General features: G+C 38.3%; 1 protein-coding gene and 1 non-coding gene across 3 annotated transcripts in view; both read right to left on the reverse strand.

Moving 5' to 3' along the window:
• The window catches only part of LOC136252145 (ubiquitin-like modifier-activating enzyme 1), a 571,137-nt gene that overhangs the window by 541,431 nt on the left and 2,515 nt on the right, over positions 1-27,191 (reverse strand). Inside the window, exons 6-31 of one of the 2 annotated variants that reach the window (XM_066044536.1) lie at positions 27,083-27,189; positions 26,921-27,011; positions 26,782-26,865; positions 26,624-26,672; positions 26,393-26,490; positions 26,008-26,100; positions 25,294-25,407; positions 25,055-25,165; positions 22,139-22,324; positions 21,566-21,721; positions 21,058-21,154; positions 17,183-17,251; positions 16,141-16,337; positions 15,707-15,771; positions 12,886-12,934; positions 12,690-12,833; positions 12,562-12,636; positions 12,392-12,455; positions 7,101-7,172; positions 6,901-6,957; positions 4,730-4,896; positions 4,535-4,621; positions 4,268-4,372; positions 3,758-3,859; positions 3,602-3,702; positions 1,866-2,105 (exon numbers count right to left, since the gene is read on the reverse strand). In XM_066044536.1, the coding sequence (XP_065900608.1) occupies positions 1,970-2,105; positions 3,602-3,702; positions 3,758-3,859; positions 4,268-4,372; positions 4,535-4,621; positions 4,730-4,896; positions 6,901-6,957; positions 7,101-7,172; positions 12,392-12,455; positions 12,562-12,636; positions 12,690-12,833; positions 12,886-12,934; positions 15,707-15,771; positions 16,141-16,337; positions 17,183-17,251; positions 21,058-21,154; positions 21,566-21,721; positions 22,139-22,324; positions 25,055-25,165; positions 25,294-25,407; positions 26,008-26,100; positions 26,393-26,490; positions 26,624-26,672; positions 26,782-26,865; positions 26,921-27,011; positions 27,083-27,189 (2,676 nt within the window). In that variant the 3' untranslated portion in view covers positions 1,866-1,969. Of the gene's footprint in view, positions 1-1,865; positions 2,106-3,601; positions 3,703-3,757; positions 3,860-4,267; positions 4,373-4,534; positions 4,622-4,729; positions 4,897-6,900; positions 6,958-7,100; positions 7,173-12,391; positions 12,456-12,561; positions 12,637-12,689; positions 12,834-12,885; positions 12,935-15,706; positions 15,772-16,140; positions 16,338-17,182; positions 17,252-21,057; positions 21,155-21,565; positions 21,722-22,138; positions 22,325-25,054; positions 25,166-25,293; positions 25,408-26,007; positions 26,101-26,392; positions 26,491-26,623; positions 26,673-26,781; positions 26,866-26,920; positions 27,012-27,082; positions 27,190-27,191 lie in introns of those variants that run through there. The other variant, XM_066044535.1, reaches the window with a different exon arrangement.
• On the reverse strand, positions 22,471-22,552 carry Trnal-uag (transfer RNA leucine (anticodon UAG)). Its single transcript has one exon. It is a non-coding gene; the product is annotated as a tRNA-Leu (tRNA).

Consider the following 27,191-nt stretch of genomic DNA (forward strand, 5'->3'; position numbering starts at 1 on the left):
CCTCCTCAGAATCCCTGCAATCCAGAAAGCAAGAAGACATTCCAAAAGTTACTTCTATTCTCAAAGATCATTTAACAATTTGCAGCACAAATAGCCATACTTGGCCATATATTGTTACCGGGATAAATAATACGAATTAGTCAGTAGGGGATTTTTAACTCTAAATTGTCCCCAGGGGTAGGGAATTTGTCATCTAACATTTGCAAATCCCCACCTGGGGTAGATGGGGCTTGAGATTGATAGGTGTATTATATGCGCACGGACTAGCTACAGATTGTTACTTACTTTACTCCAATCAAGCATCCAAAATACTTGTGAAGCCTGCTAGAAATTTTGAAATCAGTTTTCGAAATATACCACTGCCACCGGGATATACACTAGTGGTAAAACCAGGAAGGAAACGAGAAATGGAATCTCTTCGCTGCAGAACATTGTAATTGAAGGGGTAGCAGAGCACAGATTTTCTCACGACTTTGGTGGCCGAAGTAGCAGTGACTGCTGTATTAGAGTGTTTTGCAACTCAATTGCTAAAAACATAGATCCTTTATACCCTAAAAAGTACGAACAGACCGGCAATTGTATAATGTCTTGGGTCAAATTTCTGATGGTGGATCATAGTAATGTAGATCATCCTGGCGGTATCAGTGGCTAGATTATAATTATATATAGTCAGCTAGCAAATGAACTACCACTATATGACATTAAGGCTTAAATCCAAGCTGGCATGTATATCACCACTGCCCACCAGTGTATTAAAATTTCTCAGAGGCTCGTAATGACGTTAAACTTGTATTAATACTCTGATCATACTGTGATAGAGCAGTCACTTCAACTTAGGCCGAGGATACAGCCAGGGTGATATGCATTATCACCAGAAATTTGGCTATTATTATAATTTCTAAGAGTTTACAAACACAGATAATCATACAGGCGGTGCGAGCTATATAGTAGAGGCATTAAATTATCAACATTATTAGTAACTGATCATGAGGTAGATCATTCCATAATTTTAGGCAAGAAAGAATGTAAATATGTTTCAGTTCTAATTGGTGCTGATAGTATAACAACGAGAGTGACCACAAGTACATGAGGTTAAGGCAGTTAGAGTAATTGATGAGACTTTAACAAGACCGTGAATCAATTTAAAGAGCATAAGCAGTTTAAGACATTTTCTTTTGTTCTAAAGGTGGTCCAGCATGAGAAAAGTCATTCATAATGAATACCATAGGCTGCACTCCTCTGGACTTTTCTAATTGATAGATTTGATATTGTACTAAGACATTATACAATTGCCATTCTGTTAGTACAATCATATGCTTATCTTATAATTTTTTAGCAATTGAGTTGCAAAACACTCTAATACAGCAGTCACTGCTACTTCAGCCACCAGTCGTGAGAAAATCTGTGCTCTGCTACCCCCTCAATTACAAATGAAGAGTGTTCTGCAGCGAAGGAATTCTATTTCCACCCACTTCTCCATTCCTACTCTGTTCCTGGTTTTACCATTACCAGATATACAGTGCATTGTGACAATAACAAGTGAAATTCATGTGCACAATATTTCAACCAATCAACTCATTTTATTTTTACCCCACAATTAGTTTTTGCGCAATAAATATTTAAAGCAGAAGTCACGTGCGATTACATTTTAAAATTCATAAGAAGCTATCTGAATTTGCTTTGTCTTTTGCTGTCACACAAGAACTATTAGAAACCTATGACTATACCACTGTAAATTTGTTGATACGCAAAAACCTCAGTATGTGTAATACAGTAGCTGACAAAATCAGGACCTCAATCAGGACATCTTGATCCACTATTGGATGGTCTATATTATACAGGTTCCCCTGCAATCATTTATCACATAGTGTCTAAACAGCATTCTGATTCTTAAAAACAATAATAATAATTTAAACATCCTATAGCGTTAACTAGTGCACACTGCACAGCAGACAAGATGATCCAGTTACTAACGGAACTTGTACTTTATGTAGGGCACCTCAACATCTTCACCATCCTCACCATCACAACAGATCTCAAACACTAAATTGTTCACATATGATGGAATCTTCTTCTTTGATACCTTCTGAACCACCTCTGTTAACCTGTAGGAGGGGAACAAGGTGTGATATAGTGGTGTGTATTAAATAGAATGATATATGTACAGAAACATTACAACACAAGTACACACATATACACACAGGTAAACAAATACTAGTTGCCATTGCCACAGTCAAACAAACAATAAAACTGGAAATACTTGTATTACACAACCTGGACAGGAAAAGCATCTCAAAGGAGAGCTGCTTCATAGACAGACAGACAAAATAAAATCATTGTTGACAAGCCTTTCAACTAATGGCCACTCTTACCTAATAAAAAATAAAAACAGCTGAACTAGTACTCCACAGCTGTACCATGTTTCATGGGTGAAGGTATACCATTAAATTTCGTGCATAAAAATTCCGTGGTTTGCTAAAAAGACAGGTTTGTAAGTGTATTAAATTTCGTGGGTATGATTTTCATGGTTTAACCCAGTTTATTTTCTCAAGGAGCCGCGGGGAGCAAAAGTCATGCGTTTAAGGTTTACAGCTTACTATTGTTTGCATATCTTCAGTGGCTACTCCATTTATGCTGGCGTACTTATCTGGGACTAAGCAAACCAATTTGTGGGGCTGACTCACCACAAAAGAATCTTGCTTGCTGGAAAAATACTTGAACAAGGCCATCAGTATCTATTCACATGGTGAGCAGGAGCACGTGCCGTCGTTAGGTCATAGCTATGTAGCGAACTACATAGAATTAATATAGCTATTATGCACGTTAATAGTATGAAAAGTGCATTGGTGGTAACGGTTACTAGGTCTGCTCGAGCTGAGACGCGAGTTTCTAAATGGATTAATTTTTGTGGATCAGCTTTATGTGGATTAATTTTCATGCATCAGCTGCAAACCATGAAATCCACGAAAATTTCTACACTACGAAAATTTCTACACTTACGGTACGTCTCACATGGACATCACTCATTATGTGACAGTTGGCACTAAGGGGTAGGCAACAAGCCAAAATCGTCTACGAAATTTCAAAGACGACTGCCCATATTTCATCTTTCAGAAATATGACTGCCCATATTTCATCTTTCAAGACAAATTTCTCCGTAAAATTCAGTAATTTCAAAATTAGTAAATCCGCAAATGTTACACTCTGTAAATTTCATAAATTTTCATTAATTTTCCCGATCATCAAATTTCATCTTTCAAACTGTATAAATTTCAGGCAATATTTGATCTTTCAGAAATAATTTCAGAGATGATATACGAAATTTCAGGTTGTTACCTACCCCTCAGTTGGCACATCCCTAGATAGCTAACTCCACCAAGTACCCTGCTGGGGTGCTGACCCACTGACCCAAAGTCTACAAGAGTACTATTAACACAGCCAGCTGGCTGCTTCTCCAGTTTCAAGGTCCCCGTTAATATGGATGGAGCAAGTTTCCTGCTCCAGGGGCACTTTGAGACATCAACCTGGGACCAATGCAGTAGTCAAGATATTGGAGCATCCAGAGAAGACAATATACATGCACATATACACATGAACTCACGGCATGGTAAGGCGCTCTTTTCTCTTCTCTGCTTGCATAAAGAAGGAATACAACATAGACACTCCCTGTGTTACCATGGTGATCTCTAGTTTATGTGTATTCTAATAAAAGCATACACCAGATAATCACTAAACTATTAGAATACACTAGACACACCTTGAAGTGGTCCATGAGGTCTTGTAGAGTCATCTCTGAACCGTCCTCCTTTTTACTGTCTAGTTCAAAACGATCCCACAAAGTGAACTCCTTGTCATTGTACTGTGAATCAGACAGCAATATCATGGTGGGCATTAGTTGGGGTAAAACATACTACCATATAGTAGAAAACTTTGGCGGCATAAAATGTTGGTAATTTTGGCATTTAATTTGCCACCAAAGTTTTTCCCTGCAAAAGTATATTTCCAGCTACCATTAGATCGCTAAAGTATTACTGTATGTGCCAATAGCTATTAACCAAGTTTTATGTCACTAAACTTTCCATACGGTACTAACCACACCCTGTGCATAATTTGAATAATGGGAATATAAATTTGGTATATGGTTGACTGTTAATATGCCTGCCTGACATTCTTTACTGAGAATTAGAATTGTGACAAATAAGGAGTTTGTCATTCCTCACCATCACACCACCAATATGGTATACTACTAATACAATTTTCTACCTACTTTTTTCTTAGGAGCAGGAACTGGTTCAGTGAAGGCAAAGAACGGCAGAGCAAGATTAATGAAACCGTTCTTGTAAGTGCCGATCTTCTCACATTTGTTGATCAGCTGAAATAGAATACAACAGATACATGATGGTATGTTACAAACTCAATAGATAGGCAGACACAGACTTGTACACTACACACAGTAACAAACACACACCACACACATACAGTTACATATGTGCACATACAAATGTACACAAAACAAACACACACACACACACACCTTATACATCTCCAGACACACCAACCCAACAACCAGTGAGGTAGTAGTAGCAATAGCAGGAATGATCCTACCAGCTATCAACTTGCTCTGTGTAGAGAACAACAGAACAAGTAATGTACAACACTTCCACTTAAATGATATTGGTCCCAACTCTCAAAAGTACACAAAAGGAGTCCCCTATACATGTTACATTACCTGATGTTTATCAGCCAGTGTGATGCCATAGTTGGTGGCCCTGAGGTTGGATGTTGACACAATAAAGTCCATATGATAATTAGTGTCATCATCTTTCTCAAACTCTTCTGGATACATCGTGATCGGTCCAGGGATAGAATCTGCCACTTGTTGTAATTCATTCTCATCTGATAATATAACAAGAGGTCATGATATTAACAAGTGATATACGAATGTGTAGACAACAGTACAAACATAATTATTATACAGTGGACTCTCAAACCCCAATGGTCTCTGACAATGAATTTTCAGCAAATTGTTTGGATAATACAAGCAGTTTCATTTATATACTAATAGATCACACATCTACTTAAAAATACTTTTAATCGAACAGTAATTTCAATGGGAAATAACTTTCCTACACATGAGAAGATCCCATGCACAATCTGGCCACAAAATTATTTCTGTTCGGTGTTATCGTAAGTTGGATGTGGCTGTTTTAGAGGAAATACTAGCTGCTGATGATGTTTTGGACACTGTGCTTTTTGTCACTTGTCTACGAGGGGTACCAAAGTCAAGTTTTCCAATGAAATTTTTGAAGGCGTGCCCACTAGCACTGAGTAGGTTACTGGCTAAGGTAGTCAATCAGATCTTATAGTTATTGTAGTCTTTGGAAATGTGCTGTTGTCACACCAGTACACAAGTCTAAGAGTAGTTCATCCTTGACCAATTTTCATCCGATTTCAGTTTTACCAGTGTTATACACAACCAATTAGTGTAACCTGTTTTCACCCTACCAATCTGGTTTTCGCCCTCACCACTCAACACAAGATGTGCATGTGGCTGATTCATGGCATAAAGTTGTTGATGCACATAAGTTCGCTGTTACTGGCTTTTTGGACTCGGCAAAAGCATTAGATCATAGTAATTTTAATAGACAAGCTGACTCACTATGGTGTTGTGGGTGATGCTCATACATGGTTTAAAAGCTTATCTGAGTGATCGACAACAAGTAAAGCATGGTGGTTTCTATCTTGAATGGGGTTCTGTTGAGATTGGAGTGCCAAAAGGCTCTATACTAGGGCTTTTATTGTTCTCTATATTTGTGAATGATTTACCAGCAATTGTGGAACATGCTAATGATAACATGTATGCTGATGATACTGAGCTACATTGTGGTAGTGAAAACTTACAACATGTTCAGGATAACTTTCAACCTGATCTTAATCAAATACAACGTTGGTTACAAGCAAATCGGCTACAGCTAAATATTTCAAGTCTGTGATAATGTTGGTAGGATCCTGGCAGAAATTACAGAATTACACTGTGTCATTGTTTATTAATGGAAAGGCTCTTGCCTGTGTGACTAGTACACGTTATCTTGGTGTGATTGTAGATCAACATTTGACTTGGAAATTACATATTAACTATGTGTTGAAGAGGATAAGATGTAAGTTGTATGCTTTAAACCGTACCAGACTATACATTGTCTCAGTTATATCAATCTTTTGTCTTGCCCATTTTCGATTATTTTGATGTTGTCTGGGCAGTAACATGTTCAATTTCTTAACCCTTGGAACGTCTGCACTCTCGTTTCCTGTGGGGCATTTCCACGTGTAGCTCATTTGTTAAACTTACACCGATGGAAAGGCATTGATTTCATACAGCAGTCCAGGTGTTTAAAGTCATACACAAACTTTGTCCATCTTATTTGAGGGATTGGTTTATCAATGTGGAGATATACACAGGACACAATAAACATCATTTGTTTATTCCACAAATTAACATTACATTGGGGAAAATGGATTTTTAATCATGGAGCAGTGATTTACCCCCTGTATTGTGTAGAAAAAATGGTCTATTGGATTTTAAAGCTACTTTTAAGAAATTGTATTTTAAATTTTTTCTGTACTTTCCATGTGTTGTATCTCCATGTTAATGTTGTGTTTTGTATATGTTTTTGTTGTGTTTGTACTTTGTTTTCTTACTGTATGCTATTTGTAGGACACTGTTGAAAAACAGTTTTTCTAACTGATGCAGTCTCCCGTTAAATCATTAAATCACATGCTCGATGTATCCGACTGGATTCCACAGATTCTGCAATACTGTCAGGTTTGTGCAGCAACCTCAACAGTCTTTTTAAATGAAATTCTATATTACATTCATCACTCAAAGCCCCACCCCTCAATTACCTGCAGCAGCACCAGATGAAGCAGTAGCTTCAGCTTCAGTAGTATCTATCTTAACACCTATAATGAACACAATGGATTACATAACAACACTACACACAGACACACCACACAGACAGACACACGCACACACAGAAACACACACATACACGTACAAACACATACACACGCACGCACAAACAAACAAACACAAACACACAAACCTGATTTGGGTTCAAATTTTACTACCTGAACTTCGCAGACTACATCATGAATGTACTTGCGATCCTCATTGGCTGAAATGACATGACATTATTAAATGTCAGACTAGCACTACACATCTCATAGTATAATACAATTCAAGTGTGTAAACCTTCTATACTGATGCTGAGTAACTCTGTGTCACAAAGGACCACCACTGGGTCATCAAGCTAGAGTCCTACTAGTGCCATCAACTGTAGGGACCCACCAATTATGCTCATTATTTTACCTATTATGCTATGCTGCACTGCTCAAAATTTTGCCTATAGAGTTTTCATCGCGTGAGCAAAATTATGCAATTTACGAAATTCGCCATATTGGAGCACCACAATCACAACTACGAGTAACCTCAAGGATAACAATGGTTCAGTGCGTGGTACTCGGTTGTACAAGCCATACGGATCCTCGTCCTGGCAGTAACCAAAATAAAAACATTTCTTTTCATAGAATACCAGCAGTTCATGACAGAGAAGGAAAGGAAGACTACGAGTTGAGGAAACGTCGGCGAGATGGTTATCTTGACGCTATTCATAGAGAAGACCTTGATTTTCATGCGCTACATAAGTACAGGATTTGTTCGAAACATTTTGTATCTGGAACGCCTGCAGATTTGTAAGACCAAACAAACCCCAGTTGGCTCACAACCTTGCATCATGGTCATAAGGGTAGTAACAGTGATAGTACTTCAAGAGCAGTGGTTGAGAGGTATGAACGAGTACAGGAAAGAGACCAAAGATGAATTGTGAACATGGAAATGGAAGAAGTGATACCCATTCTTGTGGCTAATGAAATTAATATAATCATTAGTGGAGAGGTGGAGCTGATTGCAACTGAACAAATCGAAATTGCACACCAATATTTCAAGGCTAAGGAGACAAGTGATTGTGAGTGCTCCAGCAAAGTACTCTTGTTGGAGAAGGAGCTTGCTGATAGTAAAAAGCTATCAAATCTTTAAGCGAGCAATTGGAACTAATGAATGAGAAACATTTACGAGGTCCTTTTACTGAAGAGATTCTGCTCAATGCAAATGATGACGCCATAAACTTGTACACCACCTTACCTAACTTTAAAGTATTGAAGGCTGTGTTTGATCATGTGTACAAAACATTACCAAGTGATGGAGTCACCAAATTGTCTCCTTTTCAGGAATTCATGCTGGTTATCTTGAAACTTCGCATCAATCCACCTCTGGAATTTTTGGCTTATCAGTTTAGAATTTCACCAGCTACTGCATCCAGGATTTTTATGAAATGGTTGAAACAAATGGACTTGCGACTTCAAGATCTGATAATCTGGCCAGACTGAGATACTCTTCAAAAGACCATGCCAATGTGTTTTCAAGCATCCTTTGGAAAAAAAGTAGCTGTGATAATCGACTTTTTTGAAATATTCATAGACCGGCCATCAAATTTATCAGCACATGCTAGTACATGGTCCAATTACAAACACCATAACACATCCAAAGTGTTACTTGGAATTGCACCTCAGGGAGTGGTATCATTTGTATCAGAATGTTGGGGAGGTCGAGTGAGCGACAAGCATCTCACTGAACACAGTGGCATTTTAAAGAAATTATTACCTGGCGATATAGTTTTAGCAGATAGAGGGTTTGACATAGCTGAGTCAGTAGCTATGATGCAGGCACAGCTTCACATCCCTGAAGGGGAAACAACAGTTACCAGCAGCAGAAGTAGAAAGCACCAGGAAAATAGCCAACGTGAGAATTCATGTAGAGTGTGTTATTGGTTGTGTTCACCAAAAAATTCCATATTGCAGGGATTGATTTCGTAACTAAAAGAGTTGGTGAAGAAATTCCTGCTATTGACCGTATAGTTAGAGTGTGCTGTGCCTTAAATAATGTATGTGTGTCTGTTGTACCATTTGAACAATCAAGATAAGAATTAATTGTTTACATGAAAACAAAAAACGTTGCTAAGATCTCTTGCTTGATTTCCCTTTCCCTTTTTTGTCCTTTCGACAATCAGCACAGTACCATTTGCCTTTTGGTATAGATTTCTCACTCATTTTCAAGCACTTAAGAGTGACTATCACAGCAGATCATCTTCCCCTCATCTGGACCATTACAAATGCAAAATTTTTATCTCCATCATTTGATTGACCATCCAAATCTGGTATAACTCTGGGTAGATGACCCTTCTAAGTCCTTGGACAATGGCACAGTTGGACTTGTATACCAGTGCCCTAAAATCTCTGGCAACAAGCAAGTATTGAAGAACCTTTCAGACTTCACCACACAGGTATCCCAAAATGATTCATTTCTTTCGATATGTTCAATGTACAGACTAGGTTTCTTGTTGGAAGAGTCAAAAGTTAGCAAACAAAATCACAGTATGGTACATCACAAACGAAAATTTGTGTTTGAACTTGGTAATAATATGCATGATTCTGGAATGAATCACCTTGTTTTATCAGACAAAATTGTCTATCATTGGCTACTGCATCTTCAATGCTATCCTCACGATGACTGTAAGGACACTTGATCTCAAGTACATGCTTGTCACAGCAGTCACACTGTACAATACCATCAGGTGAAGCTCCAATGTGTGGCCACCTTGGATTAATAAACAATCCATTTTCAGAAACCTGCAAGTTTTGATGGTCTTTCTTGACAGCCTTCACATACTCCTCTCATCCAAGTTGCTTGTGTTTTCGCCCCCAATCTGTTTGTGGGCTGTCAAATGCAAACAACTCGGGATAACAGATTCTTTTAATAAGGCTCTTTGATGGATTTGTACTATCCGTGTGGCATACTACTTTCACATTGGAAGCAGTAACTCTTCCTGCTTGATATTTATACCAAAGTTTGGAATTCGCTTGTAGTCTTGTTTGTGCCTCAACCTGCTCAGCCATTTCATTGGTAACAGTAAGAGAAACACTTTCACACACATCAAGTAAATTGTCATATTCAAGGGTGACATACTCAGGCTTATGAAGCGAAGTGATAGGCTGGGGGAATGTTGACAAGCTCGTCTTTAGCACATATACATCAGAGTGCTCTGGGACAACTGATAGCACAGCAAGCATCGGTCCAGTAACACTCAAATTGTTAAAAAGCTGTGCTAATTCATCATCTGTTGATCTTGTGCCTTCTTTGGACTTCTGCACTTCTTTTGGACTATCACACCAATCAACCATGACATCTAGCTTCCGCTTTTTACCTCGGGCAGAAGTAAAATCAATATCCTTGATAGGTACGTACTGTGCCGATTTAAGTGAAGATGGCAATATCCAAGCACATTGACCATCAGTACAGGTCCTCCCTCCTTCGATTCTGTTTAGTGCTTCTAAGTAGAACAGCACAGCAGCTACATGAGTACATACTTCACCAAGCCCTGCCATGCAGTTGCAGTGGGCACAACATAATTGACTATCTTGTTCTATTATCAACCAACACTTCAAGGCAGTGTCACTCAATCGTTGGGAGTGAAATACCTAAATGACAGCAACACAATAATACTACACACCCTTTCATTACACATGCATTACAGTCTTGTGCAAGCAGCATTTCTCACCCTTCCAGTTGTAACAATTTTTCCAACAGCCTTGTATGTCACTACTTCTTTTACCCAGCCACACACAAATTGATTGTATGCCTCATGTCCCTTTCTTGCTACAAACTGTTCTGTTGTTATAAAGCTAGTCCTAAGCACCAAATACGACAACAAGTCACAAGCGTCCACAGGAGGACAATCGTCACTCCGTTCTAGACGTCCAAGCGTAGTGGTACAGAAAGGATCGATTCTACCAATTATTCTGACCTTGTCTAAAGTAACGAGACTTCGCTTCATCTGGTAAACTACTTACATACGACGACAAAATAATATTTGCTGCTCCAGACATTATAAAGGCATTGTTCCACAAGTAAAGCAGCAGTGGTGCTCCAATATGGCATATTAAACGAATTACGTAATTTTTGCTCACGCGATGAAAACTCTCTATGCCTATTATGCTTAAATTAATGCTCAATATTTACCTATCGTGCTTAAATTATGCTTGATACCTCAGTTCTTATGTTTTTCTAGTAAATTTGCACTTAATGGAAAAATAGTTGCTGAAGTAGTCTAAATCCTTGCTTGTCAAACTGCATGTCACAGAAAAGATTGATATGCTCTAATAGAACAGTCAGCTGTCTGATCATTTTCTGACTGTTCTATAATCTTTTACTGTGATATGTATTTTGATAAGCAAGAATTTATGGCCATGCACAATGTTCTGCCTATTATGCTAGCATTATGCTCAATGCTTTCAGACACCTATTATGCTCATTATTATGCCAGCATAATCGGCGAATCCCTAATCAACTGTACTGAGCTTGAAGTACACATTGTGGTGTCCTCAAATGTAGTTCAAATAAAACATGAGTGATCCTATATCCACTATTCCAGAGGGATATAAACTGAGCTTGTAGTTAGTACTAACTACTAGTACTTATATGTGACTGACTGAGCAAAAACTGGCCGTTTTCATACATTCCACAAATTCCATTTTATTGCATCTCTGTAATCTATAGTAACAAGAGTGGACAGCCAAAGTTTCAGCCTTTTGTGATGAATGGTCTTGGGAGTTATAGCGCTTGACAGCTGGAACAGTGACAAACTGATTTGTACAGCAACAATACGGGAAATAATTTACAGGCGCTTAGATAATCGATCATAACTCACGATTGAAACAAGCTACAAAGATGGGACTTGGCTCAATTTGTGCACCATGAACTGGCAAATCAATCAAAGTATAGTGCTTTCCCTGCACTCCTCCAGGTTGACAAAGAAGGCCATTCCAACAAAGAAATGAATGACGATGGTGAACACTGTTTTTACTGCATCATAAATAAGCACCCATAACTCACGTATCCCTTGCTTTGCTAACACAAAGCAACGATTTTCTTACTCTACATAAACAGGCAAATCCATAGGTGTATAGATTTTATTGATTTGAGTTTAATTTCCATGCATATCAACACGATTAAAGCGTACGTAAATTTTTTACCCAGTGTATTTCAATATAGTTTTATGGCAAATAGAATTTTGCAAAAACGGCTGGTTTTCAGGTCACATAGCTATATGCAATGGCATATGGCACACAAGTTAACATGCAGTGTTTAATGAAACACGGCACATGCTTTGTCAAATTTCAACAATTGCTTGATTTGTCAAACTTTCCCTCTGTGCAAAACAAGCCACAGGGTTGTACTGTACAAATGTGACTATAATTCCAATCACAGTGGTAAACTTACGTTTTATCCCATAAATCTTAGCAAATAATATTGATGCAGACACTATAAAGTCCATGTGTAAAGTCTACAGTGATAAGAAGACATGTACTAATGGGAGTACTGCCATGAAAAAGAATGTTATATTTCAGGTAGTGGCAAACTTCACTAATATAATGTGCATTTGACATTACCTCAGTGGGGTCAAAAATAATTGGTTTGGGGCATCTTTTGGGACCACTCCAGAATGGTTGACCAGATGAGGTTACCTGAGGAGGATAACATTATTACAATTGATTGTGGTATTTAGTTTACTGCTCACATGATCTGCTGGGAAGTTAAACAACAATTGAGAGATGGTATTGTAGTAATATTCTTGGAACTGATTACGAGCCCATGCTATACAATCATCAAATGATCCCGGCTTGTTGACTATACTGGACTTGAGCTGCTGGAGTATCTCCATCTATGCACACCATATATCAGTATGTGTTACTCTAATAAATTGGTGCACTAACCGACTGCATTCCACTCTGCTTCATTGTCTTAGAAATAAACTTGGGATCACTAAATGATATTGAAAATTCAGTAAAGGATGTACACTTTTTCACTACTACACATACAGTGTATACAAAAAAAAAGATCTTAGCAACTTTTTTTTTTCCTGTAACAGTCATAGTCTTGCGTAAACACAATCAGGCTGGATTAAAAGAGAGTGTCCTTGTGCACAATAAGCCAATGAAATTTAGAAACACTACATCATCACTGAACACACAGCTAGTGAGGGATGGTTAATGTACACTATTCCATGAGACTTGTAGACACTATTAGTTATACAAGTCACTGCTTGATAGTGTGACATGTTGTAGCATCACTATTACACACTGATCGTGTGTGGGGGTCACATGATGCGTGATGGTGTACGATGCAGAATTACATCACCACTACATATTAGGAAACAAAAGTCGGCCAATGTAGCTGTATTCTAACTGTGAGCAATAGTAGTTGTGGTGATCCAACTACTAAGGTGGATGGCCACGGTATTTAAATACAGTAGAAAGTACTATAGCCAATGAAATCATTAGCCTTTAGTTTAAATGGCATACAGACCAAGGCAGGTAATCACAAAACTAACAGTAATACTATTATAACCCATTAACAGCCACTGCCGCCACATGGCCATATGGTGGCATGGCATCATAACTCACTCATAGAATATACTATGGCATCGCTATAACTTGTAAGACATGTTTCATAGCAAGATGCGCTAAAACTAAAACGGACATGCCCATAGAGGTCCCATTTCTGGGATAACCGGATCCTTCCAAGACTAGTGCATGCTTGTTATGTAATAACGTAAAGTGGAGACAGGTAAAGTCGATAGTCAACTACTTTATCCCAGACATGGCATGGTGGACACGAGTGCATTTACGCATGCACAACAGCAAAATGGGAAATGGGACAAATCATGAAGAAACCGGATCACACTGTAAGTAAACTATATAGAATAGTTCTTTGGAGTATAATACACCTTTGTAAATAGTTCCATTGTTTGTTTGGGCTGGTTTTCACTGAAGTTTAGACTTTTCTGTTTGGTAACTTTGTTGTGGTTACTGTTTTGTAAACAAAAACAACACAGTCCATCTCCTTAGTTTATAGCAAGTATTTAGATATATGGTTACTAGTTCTGTGTATTGGACGGTTAGTATGATGCGATTTGGCAATTCAGCCAGTGGTCCCTGACAATTTGGTTGTGAATGGGTTAAGTTATAGTTAAACCCCACCACAAGTAGGATATCGTTGTTATCAACCTGAGGCTGAGGCGAAGCCGAGGCCAAAGTGTTAATAACAAAGATGTCCTACGAGTGCAGGTGTACGCAACTGGCTTCTATCCCACACTTCGAAGCACATCACTCTTTAACATGACAATTACTGAAAGAAGTGTTAATTACAGTAACGTCATATTTGTTATACCATCAAGTTGGTTATAATTTGTGCTGTGCTTTTAGTTTTAAGATATACTATGGCTTCATGCTACCTTTGATTGAACTGAATGTGTAAATCAACTTGCCTTTGATACTTACCTACTGGGGTTAAAGGGACAGTACGTCGGTATCGAAGCCATTCAGTTCTGAGTTATTTCATTGCCAGTGAAATTAGAGCATACCCGGAATTACACACACACACACACACACACACACACTCTTACGGCAAATATATACCAGGAATGGTAGGATCCACGCTTGTACATCACTAGCTAATCACGTAAGATATAGTCTAATACCAAGAGTTAATAATAATAAGAGAGGAGAGTGTGTAACACCGTATAGTCCTGTAACAGATGATTGCGTAGAAGTTAAACGGCTTCTTTTCCGCGTAACATACAGACTGGCTAGTATATTTTCTCATTTAACCACAAAGGCTATCCCAGACACAAGGGCGGGCGTTCAACTCGATGTTCAAGTTCACCACGAAGAGCATCGCCCTGTTGCATAAAGAAGTGTGGCTGTTAACCTCGAAGATAACTCTGGGGGAGAGCGTCTGAGAACCAATAAACACTGAACCAAAGGCGGAGTATCGCTTCGAATTTTCACTGCATCGCCATGTTACCCTACCTTTGAGCATTCTTCAATTGATGGAGCACTGTTCCCTGTACATAGAGCTCAGTCTTTAGTTCAGTCTTCGAATAGTCTCGAGGATTCATCACGGTGCGGCTAAACTAATTGCGGTAAGGAAACGAACAAATACTAGAAGCCTATACGTTACACGGAAAGGAAGCCGTTTGACTTCTGCGCAATCGTCTATTACAAGCCTATACAGCGTTAGACACTCTCCTCTCTTATTACTAACTCTTGCTAATACGTTTTCCCAGCTGCACAACACTGTAGCAGACGATAAACAGGCACCTCATGACAATCACTGGTAGCGGTCTGACCACTTACTTGGTTGCAATACATGAACACAGGTTGTTGTGTACCATTAATTTCATACAGCTGTACTTCACTATGCTTTCACAGCAGTAGGTTAATACCATTTACAAGACTAAAGCACACTTTACAAACTTCACTCACTGCTTTATTATTCTACGTCATGCAATTAGGTAATGTTGCGTCATAAACTTAAACGGCTTCACCATGTAAACAATACCAGCACACTGTCTTTTAAACTTCTATTCCCAGTAGTTTTATAATTTGATGTAAGGCTTCAGTGGGATAGAAGCATATGATAAATCATGTGTGTACCAACTCTAAATGGAGATTACTATGGAGATGAGACAAACAATTCAAATCACTAGGAAAAAACTTCAGCAGTGATACTAGTACAACACACACCACCAACCTGGCATGCTGGTTAGCATTCTGAGCTGGCTGTACAAACAGTCCTTCAAAAGTGTCCCTTGCCCACTACAGTAAGAATAATAGCAATAATAGCATACAGTTCATGTGTTCTTCCCTTAATCTATCTGACTCTAACATGGCCAGAAAATATAAACTGTTTGGCTTAACTAAAGTTGCTAAATTGTTCTAATAGAACAAACACTATCTTCAACAGCAAACACTCTAATAGAACAGTCACGTTCTATGCAGGTTTGTCACTGGCATAGTATCACAACACAGTTTATCTAGCACTCCCTCAATCACACACACTCTGTTAGAAATGTCACTTGCCTACACCACCCTTCATCATTTTAGCAACTAACAAGTTCACACATGTAAGCACGAAGATGCTGATCTCATAAATCACTCCTAATATAAGACACACGTGCTATATACCTGTAGTGTATGGTGAATTTCATTTGGGAAGTTCTTCAGGGTACAAATTGGTATTTGCTTGTCAGGAGGGTCTTGAGTGGAGGAGTAACTCTCAGTCTTGTGGGGCAGGACAACTTGTGTGTTCCCCTTAGTACCCAGTGTACCTGACTCTAACAATGGCTTGCAGTAGAACACACACCTCCTGTCCATGTAGTTCCCTGTAGGAATAGTGTACAAGTGTGTCAGTGAACAATTGTAATTCCTAGGATGCTAAAAAATAGGAACAGATGTCTCGGTGTTCTTGGAAACACATATGCTGCATTTGAAGAATTTAAGATTCCTATAAACTTAGCTTGTACTATACTCTGCAAGTGGGACTATAAACATTACTGGAGAGACACACTTCTCCAGAAGACTTAAAATACTGAACCTCAAAAGCCATTCCACAACAAGAAATACATGTGTATAGTCTCTTTAAGTGCTCTGATCTGAACACCTCGAAAGTTACTGTAGAGACAGATTTCTTTAGAAGTCGTAAAACAGTAAACTTCAAACTAACCAAAAGCCATTCCGCAACAAGGATACCTGTAGTCTCTTAATTTGTACAGCCAAAAGCTGGTAATATGACACCACCACTAACATACATACACGACTTCTACATTTACACTGTACATGTGCGTACATCACACAACACTAAATAAACAAAAGATTTCTTCTCCTATTAGAGAGAGAGATAAGCCAACAAAGTCACATTGCCTGAGGGATGGCGTTTGATGTGGTGAAGGTTTCCATACATATATAGATGTTATGTGGGGAGCATTACTAGTACTACAAATGGCATAGATGTTATATCACAGGTAGTTAGTTAAGAGATAGGATATCATTGAAACAAGGAAAACCAATGGCAACACTCACCAATACACACCATATACTTACATACACTACATGTTCTGGAATACCACAAGCATGCATTAACTGTTGTCATCTATGTCAAAATAACAAATCAGATATAGAACCTTTCATTTTCTTAAAACATGTGTTTATGGTACGTAAGGTTACTTACTAGCATCAACATTGTCCAGAGCATTTGTGACTCCATCAAGTGCCTCGAAGAAGGCATCATTGTAAATTTCTTGTGTCAGTTAAGTATAACAAATATGCATACACTACAAAACACAAGCACCATATCACTGAGTGATATGGGATGTCAATCACCCCCATACTAACACACTAACACAATCAGATGATACAAATAGTGTGTAAACATTACATGCACATTACAGTCATCAATACTAGAGCACTATACTGGCCTCTAACCTGATCACACTAACCACACACATGTACAAGATTATAATGCAAACAATTGTTTACACTGTGAATCACGAATCAGCACATCTTGACAGGATAAGCTAGTGAAATAAATGGACCATGAGACTGCCAGTAAGTAATGGTCATAATTGTTGTTGTGTAAGGTAAGCTGGCAATTTCTACATGCTTGAAGAATCAATTACATCAAGAGAAAATCAGCTTCTCTACTTGATGTGCTCATTTTTGATGCAGTATATGGCAGTGGGATACTCTCTCTTCCATTATTTACTCTTGACTACATGCATTACTACACTGATAGAATCAACTAGTCCATTAAAAAAAAAGCCTGCAAACTACCAGGGTGTATACAAAAGGATGGTCAGACAGACAGACAGACATTACACTGCTCCTGGTACATATGATTTTGAGTACTGAAAGTTGCTATGTGTACTTGGGGAGGTTGTACTTTCAACCTCCAGGGTTTAGAATACACACTGCCACAAGGGAGTACACCTTGAACCCTTACAACAGGACTTATATAAGTAATAAACTGTGCACACCTCAAGATATAAGAAAGAACACTCCAAATACCACATCAGCAAATGAGCTAGCTATTATCAAAGCCAGTCCAGTATACACACAACATAATGACATTTCCTGCCAAACCTCTCAGTCACCAGGTAGAAAATTTTTTTGAATAATCATGAATCGCAACATGGTCAGACTACTGAAGATGGTGAATTCATTGAAAGATCACACAGTACAGGAAACCTATTTTTCCAATTAAACTGCCTGGTGTCATGCTTGATTTTAACAGCACCAAGGTTACATCACATAGCAAATACCCAAAATTGTAGTTTCTTGAAATATATAATCTCAGTCAGCACAAAGCACATGTATGGGTGTAATTACTGACACACATTGAAAATGACACTGCACTGAATGGTCAGTTTCTATTACATTAGCTAACACCTTTGTTACTAGACACATAGACTATACCCTACAACTTTGTCTTGTCGCTTGGAAGACACGCTTTGAGAGCTGAGCTTGAGATTAAGAATACTTCCGCCTCATGTTCAAAATGTATGCAATAAGAATACAGAAGCCACCTCTAACAATGTGCTAAGTAAGCAAGACTGATACAACAATACTCGTGCTACAATCTACATTCACAACATATCTACAAACTGTGTACGTTTTAATGCAACAAAAACCCAAGCAATGATTAACTTGCACCTGCACACTAATTCAATGTGTTATCAGCAGGCACCATTAGATTAAAGACTTCCAACAAGCTTGTAGGATGATCAAGCTCACTCCTCCATTGAGTTAGTGAATAACTTGTTAATCAACTACAACCTGTAAACCATAAACTACCTACCACACACAGCAGAGGGATGCTATCACAACCAATACTAACCACACTACTCCTACAGGTATCAACAGCCAGCAATACTGACCACAGATTAGACAAGGCTCCTGAAGGGCTGCTGTGTGGCTGGTAAAAAGTGTATCAAACATTTTAGTTTGGTGTTCACAACACCATACATAGTAATGTTCTTGAAGTGTGTGGGTACACTGTGTTTGTAGGTGCCTACAGACCACCTGCCTATGTTGAAATAAGCAATGTTGTAAAACAAATCAGTGTTTTGTTTGATATATCATTACTACCATACTACCACACCTTTGTATGTTTGTATCTTGTATCTTGTGTAAGTGTGTATGTACATCCTACCATTGTCACTCACTACACTACTTGAGATGGAGTACACATGGTACTGATAACTTTTTTATTCACTCCCACATGCATTTCTACTTTCTAGACCATTACACAACCAAGGGGGTGAATAGTACTTCAGATAAACATAGTATATATTATTTCTGAAGGCTTCACTCCTGATTTCAAAAGCATATGTGTGGACTTGTGCACTGTGGAGTCACTTGTACTACAGAAAGAAGTCTTTACCATCAACACTATCACCTCTACATGTCAGGATTGGTGAGGATAAATTTTATTCAAACCATACAAATTCGGATGCAAGAGTTTCATACAAACCTTTGAAGCACATGTGTACAAAGTACTACAAACATTACACAAATAAAAGCCAAATAAACAAAGGGAAGGTGTATTTGATCTGAGATGAAGCACCTTGACTGCTCCTGGTCCCAAAGATTACACAACTAATACAAACACAGAGAAAAGCACCATACTGCCAAGGGTTTCTTTTTACTGTTTATAACCAAATAAGGAAGGATATGATAATGTATTGGTCACATGTGGCAATCAATTGTTGGGTCAACATGGCATCCAGTGTGATGTAAGGTTGCTAAGTGACCAGTAAAAACCACTAGCCAGGGAGATATTTTCTTCTGTCTAAAGATGCTGAAATAATGATTTTACACGACTCTTTTATTCACAAGTAAATAAGTCTTAAGCTATCCAAGTTGATAATTCAGCCATGAAATTTTTCAACCAAAAATTTCCAGCCTATGGTGTACAACAGATTTTTATCAAAATTATAATCTGCCAACCATATGCACACACCACACACTACACACTTGCCTATTACCAAGTCACAATAGAGGATATGCATACCGAAAACATTCTAATAAGCACGTGATCTTTTGACGGTGAATGAAGCGCAAATTGATTCATAGCATGGCAGTATCAGTGATTCTTACAGAGTGGTGATTTCTTCTACCCAGGAGATAGTATAACTGGCGAGCCTGTAGTGTTAGTGGCGAGTTATAGTCTGAGTGAAGTTATCAGCGTTTCTTATGGAGAGGTGATTTCTTCTACCTAGGAGGTAGCACACCTGGCGAGAGAAAGCCTGCCTGTAGCATTAGTGGTGAGTTATAGTCTGAGCCGCATTCGCTACCCATACTTTTGTGTGGGATTTTCACAAAATTTCAATAGTCGTTCACCATCAACTTTTTTTGGAAAGCGCCGCCGCACTACTGTAATCGATCATTTTTCTTTCAAATAATTAGTGCGCATATCCTCTGCTCACAATTGATCAGCTTTGACAAATTAAAATTTAACCAATTTGTCTAATTCGTCAAAGTTTTCTTTAGTCGAAATTTCCTGTCATACTGTAGAAATGTTAATAACACAGAATCACACCAGATAAAGGAAATTAACCTCCTACTAGTTCAAATGATGACATGACATCAGTGAACTGATTGGATAATTAGTAGCCAACCAAGATCATATGACCATGTATGTCACACATCACCATGGTGACCAGCTACTATATGACCTCATTAACCCACATCATGGTGATGTTGCTAATTATCACAGAGGTCAACTAACATGGCTTCACTGCAGCAACTGGTAGAGCACTTCATACACTACTAGACACTGCTGAGCAGTTACTGGGTGATCCATACAGTACTGTGGATAGATTCACACTATTAACAGTCACCCACCCATGTTTCATTCAAACACAGCAAACTACAAACTGTACACACATGTACATACAACACTGCCATCACTCATGATTTCATATGCCTGCATACACACTGCACACACACACACAACTACACATGCATGTGTTATGCAGTGTACACAACTAGGCATGTACACACACAAAGATATCTTATCAACTGACAATAATCACACAAGGATACCCTCAGTTTCAGGACCAACCCTGTTCTGATGAGCGATCACGTTGATACCAGGATTCATTTGTTTGATAGCTCTAGCAGCAACTTCACTCTTCATTTTCTGTAGAATTAATCAAGCACAGTAAGTAAGTTATCTGGATGTTTGTACAAATATTATACAAACACACCATGCATACACACTCAAAACAGAAGGCAAAGTCCAGGCTGATGTATACATGGTCATCCCTACCAAAAGAAACACTGGACCACCTGTGCACTACTCAAGCTCAACTAGTTAGTGCAGCAAATCCTTTGGGCTGGTACCCTGCTGACTGCAAAATTGTAGGCACCTGAAGCCCCACCTCAATTGGCTACCCGATGACATCAGGTCCCTTAACAGCTGGGTATACAGTGTATGTACATGTAGACAGGAGCAAGTTTCTTACTCAAGGAAACAACAGCAACTGGACATAATTGAGCATTAAGTGATTTCCAGGCAAGTACCACACACACACACACACACACAACACACCTGCACATCTCCAGGACGGAATAAGAACTGCCTGTTCAGGTTACTCTTCTCAATACTGTCCATATCAGTCACAAACACTTTCCCATCAGCTCCACATGCTACACCCATCATGGCATAATTCTTCAACATTTCACAACCAATAGCTCCAGCACCAACCTGAGTACAGTGAGAACTAGTATACTCAAGGGTTCAGGGTACTATTCACATAGCCATATACTGTATACTGTGTTAATATCAAGGTATCGTAGAAGTAGCTTCCCAATACTACAGACTGTACAAGGCAAAAACGATTGGCACATAAGAAATTGATAGCAATTGTTGTTAGTAGATATCAACTGTATCCAACATAAACAAGAAATCCAGACAAAGCAAAAAGATTATCCAATCAACAAGTCATAAAATGGCTTTAATTTCTCTTCATGTGTACCATACACCCATACGCCAGACACATTAATGATTGCACACATTTTAAGTGATAAACAACTGGGACTTCCAACCATTAGTAATCATATATCTGTGTGTATGTGTAGAGTAAAAGTAGCGAGACACAACATTACTTAATCCTCAACTTACCAGGAAATATTTCAAGTTACCTAGCTTCTTCTGGAACTCATTACCAAATACGGCTATCTGTCCATCATAACGACTGTTGCATGGTGCCACATCGGCTTCAGGCAACTCAATGTTTCCCTCCTGCAGGCTTTCCAGACTGTCAAAGTAGAGCCACTGAAATATTGGACTGAACTTGCCAGTACATGCCTATGGAGATTTTAAAATGGTGAAAAAAAGTGTATTGTTGTGTGATACGTACAGTACCTCATATAGACCTGGTAAAAAAACAAAAAAAAAATGAAAATGTTTATCATTAAACAAAATGTGCATACCCAACAAAATAAAGAAAAATATGACAGGAGTGGGATTCGAACACACGCCACCAAAGTGGCTGGTGCCTAAAGCCAGCGCCTTAGACCACTCGGCCACCCTGCCTTAGTAAAACTCTTGGCTTTTGACTCAAACACTAATCACAAAACTTAAAAAGCATGATACTCAAGAACACAAATTCAGTGTTTACACAACAAGTCAATAGATTTACTAATGGTTTTTTTTTTTTACAAAGTCTTCAAAACTACTAAAATTCCCATATAAAGCAATATCAGCCAGTTGTTAGGTGTTGGTTCAAACTGTTGCTATGGCTTTGTATCAGTCTCACTAATGATGTGCAGATTTTATATAACAAAGAACTTATCGTGACTAAATATGGAATTTTAGCTGCAATAATACACAAACACAACAAGATTTCAACAGCATGTCTACATCTTGTTGCTATTGAATACTGCAGCAAACAATACACACAGCTGCTTGAAATACTGCAAATCAACATACAAAAAAAGTTGGTGTGTCTTGTGACCTCGTATTGACTATGGTAAGCAAACACAATCTATACAGTTAAGTAAGCATTCTAGAACACAGCTGACTGGTTCAAATTTACCAGCCATTTTTAAAGATGACATTCACACTGATCGAACTCTAAATAATGCCCTTCAAATCTTCAGGTAGGTCGCTCTATTTAATATTCATTTCAGTTTTGAAAATAAAAATGACTGCCAAAAATTTAGACAACACTAGCTAAAGCCTGCCAATTCCATAGCTACATACAAGCCATGGTTGGCATCTCAATGGTTGGCATCTCAATGGTCTATCAGATTATCAGCATAAGGCTAGAGTACCCATTGTCCACAATACATTCACCTATTCTTTACAGTGTACACAATCAGTCATGCTTGAATTGGTCAGTTTATTCAATACAATAGTAGTTGCTATGGTGATTCCAGCATTGTTTATACACACCTATACACTACAACAGATTCAACATAATTGTTTTCGTGTTCTCTCATTTATACTATCATGTCACTTTTAAATAGTTCACTGTGAAATAATAAAAACAGCTAGGACGGAAGAAGCATAACTGATGCATTTTAAATACCTGTATTTATAGTTCTATTACTCTACTGCAGCCAGGTTAACAGTGGTGACTGATGACTTTGCTTGCTTACATAATACAGCTTAACAAGCCCAACAGATTATGTCAAGTACCATATTCACTTGGTTAACGTTTATTCCAAAATCAATGCGGTTACTATGTTCGAATGAGCTCAAACTAAAAGCTCAAACTATGAGCTCAAACTTGACTGCTGTTTAAGTTCATAGTTTAAAAATCGATTGTGGCAATGTTCAAGCACAGCTACTACTGAAGATGTGGCATTTAACCAAACAAATACGGCATGTACATTCTGAAAAGTAAAACCTGTTGTTGTAAAAGAAAAAAATCAATAGAACAAAAAAAAAAATTAGCGAACAGAATAGTAAGTGTTACTAATAGCAGAGCTATAAATAAGGACCATAAGATCAGACACTTATTGATGAAGGTAGCACAACACTTCCATGTACTGTAAATTACTTTTCTATTACACATACAACCATACCAATATATTTAATGGTGTGACCAAAAAAAGATCCGGAAAACATTGGTTTGTTATTTCAAGATTTGCTGCATAAGACTTCACCAAGTTAGGAAAGATAACATTACACATTCAGATCATCCTACAAGTTACCATATATACTAAATGATGTAATTGTAGCTCTGACCATTTTAGTGTATTACCCATTGGTAGAGTGACCACTAATTTGTTATTTAACAGTACAACAACATGACCATAAGAGGTAGCAAGCTGATGAGATGTTAGAGTTTATCACTTTCTTCTTTCACTAACAGAATTCATAGCTGAGACAGGAAAAGAGACTTGACCTTATACAGGATGAACCTGCTTTACAAGGATATTCAAATTATCAACTTTAGGAAAAGCTGCCTAAATGATTTGCTTTTTTTAATTCATACATTCCAATGTGTGTGGTGTGCACAGAGTTTAGAACTGAAACTACTAAGTTAGTTGAAGGATAACTTCATAGCGTCAACCACAAACTACGTTATACCTACGGCTCACATACATACACACTAACACACGTTTACTTGCCCATTACAATTAAAGTATAAAACCAACTTGCAAATTGTGTGCAATACAACAAACTAACTAGTATAGCCTGATTACTATATAAATTAGTTCGAAAAAATAATTTTAAGCAAAGCACAGAAAATTAGTGAAGTCATCAATTTTAATTAATCAGCAAAGCCAGAATTTTTAATTTGGCATGAAAACACACACCCTTCTGAAATCTTCACTATGGCATGTATAGATTGCCAGCCAATGTCTTTTATAAGAGTATACATAAAGTCTTACTACAGATTTATAATCCACCTGTCAATCCATACACAGTACAGTTGCCATATGATTACAGACAGTATAATATTCGTCATACATCAAATCTTTTAACATCATGTAGGGAGCAAAATAAATTGTCACATGAATTTTTGAGTTTCCATTTTGCATGTAACATATACCTCTTCTACGATGAATACAAATATGCACTAACTTTCATCACTTCCTGAGCAGTAATGGAGCCAATCACAGCCTGCATTGGGGCCACATCCCCTGAGGCAACATACGCCATCCAGGTGAACAGCTTCTCATCAATCTTGTCAATCTGTAAATTAATGATGTTGCTATCACTATAAGAACACTGCAATTACCTACATGCACACATAAAGAGTCGACCGAGGTTACTCTTGCAATAAACGAATAACCCATACAACAAATACTGGGGCTACATACCTTGGCTTTGGCACCTTCGTTAACTGTTTTAGCTTCTTCCAAGAACTTTGCTGCATCTTCCTTGTTGTAAGGTTTGGGCAGGGACCCATGCTTCTTCCTGTAAGCATGCAGTGCCTGAAGAAAAGCAATGGGGAGTATTGTTAATTGTGCACACTAAACACAATACACAAAAACCCTGCAGTCTCAAGAGAAAATAATAAATTATTTTTTTTTTTACTATTATGTACTCTTGATACAACAGAGGATGGGAAAAAACATCACAGTGCAAAGAAAAACAAACAAAAAAAATGACAATGGTGAGATTCAAACTAATGCCACCAGTGACTGGTACCTAAAACCAGCGCCATAGACCACTCGGCCATCCCATCTTGGCATACAAAATGCAACCCAAACCATCTATAACTATGTGCACTTTAAACCCAAGTTGTAAAACCTGTTTATCAGGTCACTGTATAAAAAGTCACCTGTCTAAACTAATTAAGGAAATCCCATTTAATTGTATGCACACAAATTAAAGTAACCTGCCTAATGCAGTCACCTGTTTAATAAGGTCAGGAAACAGGCAACCAAAGTAGAGAAACATTGTTACAGCCAGTCTAGGAAATCGCATCCATATTATTCTATGATAACTGAGATTAGATACTTGTGACAGTAGTTAAACCATATATATATATATATATACATATATATAATGGTATTCTTGTTCTAGTTCACCTGGAAAGCTATATGGAGCTGAGCAGGGCGTTCCATCTTGCCAAAATCTGTCAGCTGAAACTGAGGCTCATCCATGGCCTCCTTGATGGATTTCTATAAGGAACAATACAGAGATGATAGTCACAGAGATATAATAAATGTGAACATCCTGATTAGTTGGTTATCCTGACCTCTATGAATATGTGCATACAGAAACCATCCGTAAGTAGTGTGTGTCTCTGTGTGCATGCGTGCGTATGTGTGTGTGTGTGTGTGTGTGTGTGTGTGTGTGTGTGTGTGTGTGTGTGTGTGTGTGCACGCTAGCGCAAACACATGGTGCATACACAAATGTGTGCACAGTATGTCTTCATGAGTCACTGCATGTAGCACAGCAGTTATAACTCACAAATTTCAGAGTCTCAGACATCTTCACTTGAGTGCAAATTCCTCCTCTAACATAAGGGGACAGTCCGCTAGTGTCTCCAATACTGAATGTGTAGGGACCTGAAGAAACATTACAAACTTTAACTAGGCAAGTCTCACATACACCACTCCTGTAGTACACAATGACACTTCAGAAATGACATTATGCGTTACACCTCATGCATACAAATGTCCATTTCACAAGGTCACTAACCTAGATAGGTGACCTCCCTTGGCTCACAGCCATTCAGTTCTGTCATCCCCTGTAATGAACACACATGTACAGTATATTAAGCATGTATAACTAGTACATGCAAGCATGCACACTTAGCCACACACACCCACACACTACACATGTCCATGTATACATACCTCCACTTCACTAAAGGTAACATAGTCTCCAGTCTGAAAGCTGTGCCTTGTCTCTTCCAAGCACGTCACCACACTATCCTTATCCTAGTGTGTGAGAGATTTGTGAAATGAACAAAATATACTCAACCAAACTCCGTACCTGAGTTACAGCAGATATCATACAGCTAACAGGGGTTTCCCCATCATTGTCAACAACAACAAAGTCTTTACCAAAATCACAGAAGATCTCCCTGTAACGAAACACTGACTAGTAAAGTACAAGTAAACAAAAGTTGTCACTAGCAGCACACACCACCCTTACCCAAACAGGCCTTTGGTATCTGCCACAATCAGTTTGATTCCTTTACTATGAGTGAATTCTCCGATCTTAACCTGTTCTTCTAAACTGGAATTGGTAAGTACCACAACCT

The sequence above is a fragment of the Dysidea avara genome, chromosome 4 (assembly GCF_963678975.1).
Source record: "Dysidea avara chromosome 4, odDysAvar1.4, whole genome shotgun sequence".
Taxonomy (NCBI): domain Eukaryota; kingdom Metazoa; phylum Porifera; class Demospongiae; order Dictyoceratida; family Dysideidae; genus Dysidea; species Dysidea avara.